This window comes from Vicia villosa, linkage group LG6 (genome assembly GCF_029867415.1).
Source record: "Vicia villosa cultivar HV-30 ecotype Madison, WI linkage group LG6, Vvil1.0, whole genome shotgun sequence".
In the NCBI taxonomy this organism is placed as follows: Eukaryota; Viridiplantae; Streptophyta; class Magnoliopsida; order Fabales; family Fabaceae; genus Vicia; species Vicia villosa.
In genome coordinates this window covers 84789159-84797788 of record NC_081185.1, presented here as the reverse complement: position 1 = coordinate 84797788, position 8630 = coordinate 84789159, and the positions used below count along the sequence as shown (strand labels likewise).

The following is an 8630-nucleotide window of genomic DNA, read 5'->3' as shown; positions in this document are numbered from 1 at the left end:
TTGGCTAATCCAATAGCTTGGGAAATAGATGTGGGTTTATGAATGGCCATCTCATGCTGAATGTCAAGGTTAAGGCCAGAAATGAAGCAATTTAAAATTGCATCCGGTGGTAGACCATGCACTTGGTTTCCTAGTTTCTCAAACTTAGTTTGATATTCCACTACAGAACCTTCTTGTTTTAACTTGAATAATTCTGCTTGATGATTCTCATAAGATGAGGGACCAAATTGTAATTCTAGGGCTTTAGTAAAAGAAACTCAATCAGACAGCAATGAGTTTTGGTGCATCCATTTAAACCACCCTAGAGCATCATCTTTCATGTAAAAGAATATTAAAGATAATCTGTTTTCATGGGGCATATTATAAAAACTAAAAAATTGTTCCGCTTGGAACAACCATTCAAGAGGATTAGAACCATCAAACATGGCGAGTTCTAACTTAGGTGTTCGTAAGGGAGGTAAAGGAGGAACGTTGGCATATTGGGGAAAAGGGTGTGGAGGGAAAACTGGTATTGTAGTGTTAGGAGGACAGTGTGGTGGAGGTGGGAAGTAAGGTGTAAAAGCAGATTGAGGTTGAGTTGCTGGGTTCCCTAGCATAGGGGTAACAGTAGGGATTGAAGGAGAATGTGAGAAAAGAGGGGTGTGTCTTAGAGGGGTGTTTTGTGGGGTGTTTTGTGGGGTAGAAACCGTGTTAGGGTGTGAAAAATTAAGAGGAATACCTGCTGTGTGAGATGAACCACCATGAACAGTACCGGATCTGCTGTGAACAGTACCAGGTCCTCTATGAACAATGCTGGGTCCGCTATGAACAGTCCCGACGTGAACAGTGCCCGAGTGATGTTTTTCCTTCCCAGCCAACAACAGTTTGTGCAGATTTGACATGACAGCCTCATGTCTTGAATCGGAAGCGGCCTTTTCATTGTCAAATCGGGTTTGCAGCTCCCCTACTTGCCGTGCAAGTTCAGTAGCAGCCAAATGAAACCTTTCATCCATTTGTATTTGAGTCTCTTGAATAGCATTGTTAAGTTGAAGTTGGGCTAGGTTAACAGCTTCCTCTATGATTTCTCTAGAAGAAGGATTAGGGGGTTTTGGAGGTGCCATGAGTTCAAAGAGATGAAAGCACCAATAATAGAATATGCTCAAGCTAACTTTAGATCTATGGTTGCATAAGAGATAAATACATAAAAACAACAATCTGATTTTTCTTAATTCAATACACACCAGCTCATTACAATATATAGCTAGGGTTTTTCTAATGAATAAAAGGGCAATGGGCCTACATAAAAGGCAACTAGTGCAGCAACTAAAATATTACTAAATACACCTTTTAATAAGTGTAGAAGTTCTTAAGTAAAATGGACCTTTTCTTCACTCTAGTGGGCCTTGAATTGCTGCTCTTATCAATTTCCATCATGACAATTTTGATTTTTATATATTAAAATTTTTATTTTCATGTTTAAAACAGACATTTAATATCTTGTATGAGCTGAAATAAAGATGGAAGAGTAAATTCTTCAACATAAAGTTAGGACATATAATTCTAGAGTTTAGAATGTTACTTTTACAATAATATACACTATTGGTGTAAATTATAGTTGAAATACAATAAAAACGTATTGTGTTTTATAATTTTATTAGTATGCACTTTAATATATTTATTATGTAAGGAGAGCGATTTATTTATTGTTGTGTTTTATAAATTTATGGAAGTTTTTAAAGTTGACCCCTAAATATAAGTGTAGTTTAATATTTTTGAATAATATATTTCACATAAATAGTAATAATTTTAAACATAATGAAAAAATAGTCAAAATATACATTAAAATAATTCTATTTTCAAAATAACAAAAAATTGTAAATATTTATATTTTTTTAATATAAGAAAATATTATTATGTAATTGTTATCAAAATTTTAATTTTTTAGAAATCAAAATATTATATTTCAATTATTATTATGTTTAGGGTTAAATATGTTTTTGATCCCTATAAATATTTTATTTTTGGTTTATAGTTCCGGTAAAAAATATATTGACTTTTAGTCCCTATAAAATTACTTTTGCACTCACTTTTTGTCCTTCTATAGGAACTAAAAGTGAGTGCAAAAGTAATTTTATAGGGACTAAAAGTCAATATATTTTTTATAGGGACTAAAACCCATTTTAGGTCATTTTATAGGGACTAAAAATATATTTAATCCTTATATTTCTTATTATTATATTAATAAAAAATGCTTATAAACTTTACACTGTCATATGAATTAATCTTTAGTTCTATTTTTAAATTATTATTTTTATAATATTTTTACTATTTCAATTCTTCAATATATATTTTTTATTATATTGATAGATAATTGTTACATTTGTTCTACATATATATCTAATAATTATTAGTATAGTTGTAACACCTCATACATACATTGCCTAGGATATACGTATATGGCATTAAAATGGTACTGGAAAATCATAAACATAAGCAGCGGAATAGATAATGTATAAGTACAAGTACAAGAGCCCAAACTGTCATGGCCAAAATACAAGAGTTCCAACTGGTACAAATACATATCCATAGTACAAAAGATGGAGATACAAAATATCATAGACTACAACGGAAAGCATCGCCAAGAAACATCAGCTCGAAGCTAAGTCATCTTACCCTTGCCTCGATCCTGCCTCGAACCACCTGTAAAAAGAATAACTGTAATGGGGTGAGATTACTAAATCTGAGTGAGTCTCCCTATCTTACGGGTTCACTCAGTTCTACAGGGAACATGCAATCAACATATTCACCGAGAATCCGGGTTACCTCACGACTAGGTATAAGTACAAACAAGGTACACCACCATTGGAAGTCCCATAACTATCCAATATGGCCACAAGGATAATCACACAGTCAAAACCACCGTATGCAAACCCGTACCCATGTACGAGGAATCTAGGAGTAAGTTACAGCCCGCTCATTAGGCTACGCAATCCATACCCTCGGTGAGTTACACCCGTGCATCGCATCAAGAGACTTGTACCGGTAAACGGAAAGATGGAACAAACGAGTCCTAAGTGGCACACCGTTCGTGACGAGTTACCGCGGTGACCTTGCCTATTTGGCGTCACAGCCTCATCAACCATCAAAACGCACGTGTGAGGGACCCAGCCAGCTCAGTACAAAACGCCATCTTGACAACACGAGACCACCGGGCGAAAGCCTAGTGATCTTGCCTATGTGGCATCACTAGAGGCGAATCGAAAGTAATGTTGCCTACATGGCATTACTTCTCCACCATACCAAGCACGCCGATGTGTAACCGCTAGTGGAGAAACGCCCTATAAGACCTCCACATGCACATCACAATAGTAGCTCAGGTGTGTAGAACATACCGAGAACGCTGATGTGTACTGCAAGTGTGGAAGTGCCCCCTTACGGCCCACACAAGCACATCGCAACGGTATCAAGTGTTCTATGCGGTTTACCCCCTAATAGCCTAGGCCCACTCCGATTCAAGCATACCACCACACAATCAAGCCACACAGGCAGAGCGTCTCCGAACGTTCAACCGGAACGAACGAGAATAACAATGATCACATCATAACACAATCAACAATTGCATCTCTCAAATATCCATGCATACAAGTAAGATGGTGATCATATCATAGTCTCATACACTTAAAACATGTACTAGCATATCATACAAGTCGTAGGAGGCCTTCGATTCCGATACGAAACGAAACTGCACTCATATGGGGAGAATTATCAATTCTGTACCAGACTAGTTCGCTACAGCGAACTTCTGTTCGCTACAGCGAACTCAAACAGAAGCTAAACTTCTTCAAATCCAGGTCAGTTCGCTACAGCGAACTCCAGCGAAGCCCCGATTCGCTACAGCGAAGGAAAGTTCGCTACAGTGAATAAATCAATTCAACTCCCAGGTTTATTCGCTACACAGTTCGCTACAGCGAATCATTCGCTACAGCGAATGAAAGTTCGCTGCAGCGAACTCTGCAAAATCAGCAAAATGCAGAAACGCATTTGGGGTCCCCAAGCCCCAAACTTCTACATGCAATCCCCTTTTATCGAATAATGAGATATAGGAACAATATGTAAACAAATTATTACTACCAATAGAGTCTAACACATGCATAAAATGAGGATCAAAAGCATTTACTCACAAACCCTTAATCCCCAAAGTTGGCATAAACCCCATAGAATACCCCAAGGTCTCTATCTATGAGACTCACCTGATTAATCTGAGGAAGAAGCTCCGAAAATCAGAAGTGGATGATGAAGATTGATGGATCAAAGGTGCATGCAAGGCTGAAAGTTGAATGGTCTTCTCCTTCCTTCTTCTTCTTCTCACGTTTTCTTCTTCTTCTTCTCCTAAATTCTGTTTTTGGCTTCTAAAAATCAGAAATGTCCCAAAACCAAACAATCCTTATGACTTAGATAGAGTGCAAAGACTAAAGTATCTCCCAACTAGACTTTATTTACCACAATGCCACTTGGTTCCATCTCAACTAAATGAAATTCCTATCATTTAATCTCTTAATGAAAAATTAGAATATTACATTCTCCCCCCTTAAATATAATTCGTCCTCGAATTCGAAAACTTAGCAGAATAAGTGAGGATACAACTCCCGCATCTCTGATTCGAGCTCCCAAGTTGCTTCGTCAGGACGCGACTCTTCCCACAACACCTTCACAAGAGGTATCTCTTTGCTTCTCAACGAATTGCTAGCATACTCCAAGATACGACAAGGTTTCGGTTGGAAAGAAAGATCTAGCTCTACTTCAATCGCATCTGGTAGGATAGGATGAAATGAATCCGGAACAAACTTCCGCAACTGAGACACATGGAAAACGTTATGCAGCCCGGATAGTGAAGGAGGCAACGCTAACTGGTATGCGACTTCACCTATCCGTCTCATGATCTGATAAGGTCCTACGTATCTCGGGCTAAGCTTGCGCGTCTTAAACGGTCCTTTCAACCTCAACCTCGGAGTCACCTTCAAGAACACATGATCTCCTACATCAAATTCCAACGGTCTCCTTCGTTTGTCCGCATAACTCTTTTGTCGATCTTGAGCTTGTTTCATCTTATCTCGGATCATCTTAACCTTCTCTGTGGTTTCTTGAATTATCTCCGGTCCAAGAATTCCCTTCTCACCAACTTCAGACCAACATAAAGGTGATCGACATTTCTGTCCGTACAAGGCTTCATACGGTGCCATCCCGATACTCGTATGATAACTGTTGTTATACGCGAATTCTATCAAAGGTAAGTTATCTTTCCAATTTCCACCAATTTCCAAGATACATGCCCTCAGCATATCCTCAATGGTCTGAATAGTCCTTTCTGTTTGTCCATCTGTCTGAGGGTGGTTAGAAGTGCTCAAATTCAGATCTGTACCCATCTCTTGATGAAAAGCTTTCCAAAATCGGGAAGTGAACTTCGGATCTCTATCCGACACAATGCTAGAAGGTACACCATGCAATCTTACAATCTCTACTACAAAAAGCCTCGCAAGGTGAGAAACCTTGCGAGTTGTCTTAACCGGTAAGAAATGTGCGGACTTAGTTAAACGGTCCACTATTACCCATATCGAGTCATGCCCACCTAATACCCGTGGTAGTCCCACAATGAAGTCCATGGATATACCGTCCCATTTCCAAACAGGAATATCCAATGGTTGCAACATACCACCGGGCCTTTGGTGCTCTATCTTCACTTGTTGGCAAATCACGCACTGCTCTACATAATCAGCCACATCTCTCTTCATACCAGGCCACTAAAAATTCCCTTTCAAGTCTTGATACATCTTGGTCGATCCGGGATGGATGGTGAATTTGCTCTTGTGAGCCTCGTCCAGAATTAACCTCCTTAACTCCGTGTCATTTGGCACACACATCCTCCGTCCAAAAAGAATGAGTCCATCAGATGTACGAACAAAATCTGGAAGGTTTGCTTTAGCCTGCAATTCTACATCATTCCACTGTGCTTGACGGATCCTTTCCCACAACTCATTCTCAATACGCAAGTTACTCATCAACACACCCGTTGGTGCCCACTCAAATTGTAAGTCCAAATTTCTGAACTTCTCCATAAGGCCAAACTCCAACATCATCAGCTCTGCAACTTTTATCTCTTTTCTACTTAAGGCATCCGCTACCTTATTAGCTTTACCGGGATGGTACTTCAACTCAAAGTCAAAGTCCTTCAAGTACTCCATCCATCTCCTTTGACGCATGTTAAGTTCCTTTTGATCAAAGAGATACTTCAAACTCTTGTGATCACTAAACATCTCAAAGTGAACTCCATACAAATAATGTCGCCACACCTTGAGCGCGAACATAATTGCAGCGAGTTCGAGGTCATGAGTAGGATAATTCTCTTCATGAGATCTCAACTGTCTAGATGCATAAGCTACAACCTGTCCATCTTGCATCAACACTCCACCCAAGCCTTTCTTAGAAGCATCACAGAACACTTTGTAAGATCGGTTTGGATCTGGGATCACCAACACTGGAGCAGTAGTCAGTTTCTCCTTGAGTTTCTGAAAACTCTTCTCACATTTTGAATTCCATTCGAATGAAACTTCCTTCCTTGTAAGCCTGGTCAAAGGTAATGCCAATTTGGAAAAGCCCGTAATGAACCTCCGATAGTAACCTGCCAAGCCTAGGAAACTACGGACCTCGGTTGCATTCTTGGATCGTTCCCAATTTATCACTGCTTCTACCTTTGAAGGGTCTACAGCTACGCCGCCGCCAGATATGACATGTCCAAGAAACTTAACTTCGGACATCCAGAACTCACACTTACTAAACTTTGCAAATAACTGCTTTTCTCTGAGAACCGACAACACAATCCTCAAATTCTCCATGTGCTCTTCGATAGTCCGAGAGTATATCAATATGTCGTCTATAAAGATTACCACGAACTGATCCAAATATGGTTGAAACACCCGATTCATGTAATCCATAAAGACAGCAGGAGCATTGGTTACCCCGAATGCCATGACCAAGAACTCATAATGACCGTATCTCGTCCTAAAAGCAGTCTTAGATGCATCCGAACTCTTAACCCGAATCTGATGATATCCCGACCTTAGGTCAATCTTTGAGAACACACAGGCTCCTTTCAATTGATCTAGAAGGTCATCAATCCGCGGTACAGGGTACTTGTTCTTTATGGTTACCTTGTTCAGCTGACGATAGTCGATGCACAAACGCATACTACCATCCTTCTTCTTCACTAACAAGACTGAAGCTCCCCATGGAGAAACACTAGGACGAATGAAGTGTTTCACCAACAACTCTTCTAGCTGACTCTTCAACTCTCTTAGCTTTACAGGAGACATTCGATAAGGGGCAATAGAAACTGGAGCGGTACCCGGAATAAGATCAATAGAGAATTCAACTTCCCTTTTCGGCGGAAGAGAAGTAACATCCTTAGGAAATACATTGGAAAATTCACACACAACCGGAATCTCCAATACACTTTTCTTGTCCTTGGAGTCCGACGTAAGAACCAAAAGGAAAGGCTTCTCTTGAGCAAAAAGGTAGTTGACTATGTTAATCGTACCTTCAAGAAAATGTTCAATGGCATCGGTTGATGTAGTCTCCTCAGCAGGAATGAAGATAGCCTTCTCTTTACAACCGATGTACACCGAGTTAGCTGACAACCAGTCCATACCAAGTACTACATCGATCTTCTTAAGAGGTAGACAAACGAGATCAATCACGAATCTACGACCATTGAAGGTAATAGAACACTCCTTGCATATTTCCCGAGCTTCTACCACATCGTCCGTAGCCGACGAGATAATCATAGGATTAGGAAGAAGACTCGTTTCAAAGCCAAGCCTCCGCACACAAGGATAAGAAATAAAAGAATGTGTTGCTCCACAATCAACTAGCACAAACAAGGGCTGATCATTAACATAACACGTACCAGCAACATGATTAGTGTTTCCTTGGGCCTTCCTAGCGTCCAAGGTGTAAACACGACCTTTAGTCTTCTCAGGAACATCTGGGGCAGTACAATCCCTTGCATAATGCCCTGGTTGATGGCACCTGTAACAATTTCCAAAATTCGGTCTACAATTCCCATGATGCTTCTTGTTGCACTTGCCACACCAAGGAGGTTGAGTTAAGCTACCACCATGGGTCTGTTTCTTCGCCGCTGGAGGAGTACGGGGTTTCAAATGCTGCCCCGACCTTTCGTGATCCCTACGAACCGACATGTTCTGCTCTCTTTCCTCTTGGACCCTCTTCAATGTGTTCTCAGCAACATAGCATTGTCTCAGACATTCAGCATAAGTGGTAAACTCCCTTTGAGACACACTGTGTACAATATCAGCATTCAGCCCCATGAGGAACTGATCAATCTTCCACAACTCATCTGGTGCATAAGCTGCTTGTCTGGAATAGGCAGCCATGTCCTCAAACTTCTCAGCATATTCAGACACCGACATGTTGCCTTGTTTGAAGGACTGAAACTCACGCTCCTTTAAAGCACGCACACTGTTGGGGTAGTACTTCTCCAAGAAAGCTGTCTTGAAATGTTGCCAATCCTTAGGAATACCTTGGTTAGTGAAGTACGTGGATTCCGTATTCCACCATCTACCTGCCGGTCCCTTCAT

The 8630-nt window shown here is 40.2% G+C and overlaps 1 protein-coding gene across 1 annotated transcript; it reads right to left on the bottom strand.

Annotated features, from left to right (window-relative positions):
* Window positions 1-5777: 5777 nt before the first annotated feature.
* LOC131614034 (uncharacterized) lies at window positions 5778-8630 on the bottom strand. Its single transcript, XM_058885664.1, has 3 exons — window positions 7296-8630; window positions 6507-7193; window positions 5778-6245 (listed from the first exon to the last, which is right to left on the bottom strand). Exons 1-3 carry the CDS (start codon window positions 8628-8630, stop codon window positions 5778-5780), a joined length of 2490 nt encoding a protein of 829 aa, XP_058741647.1.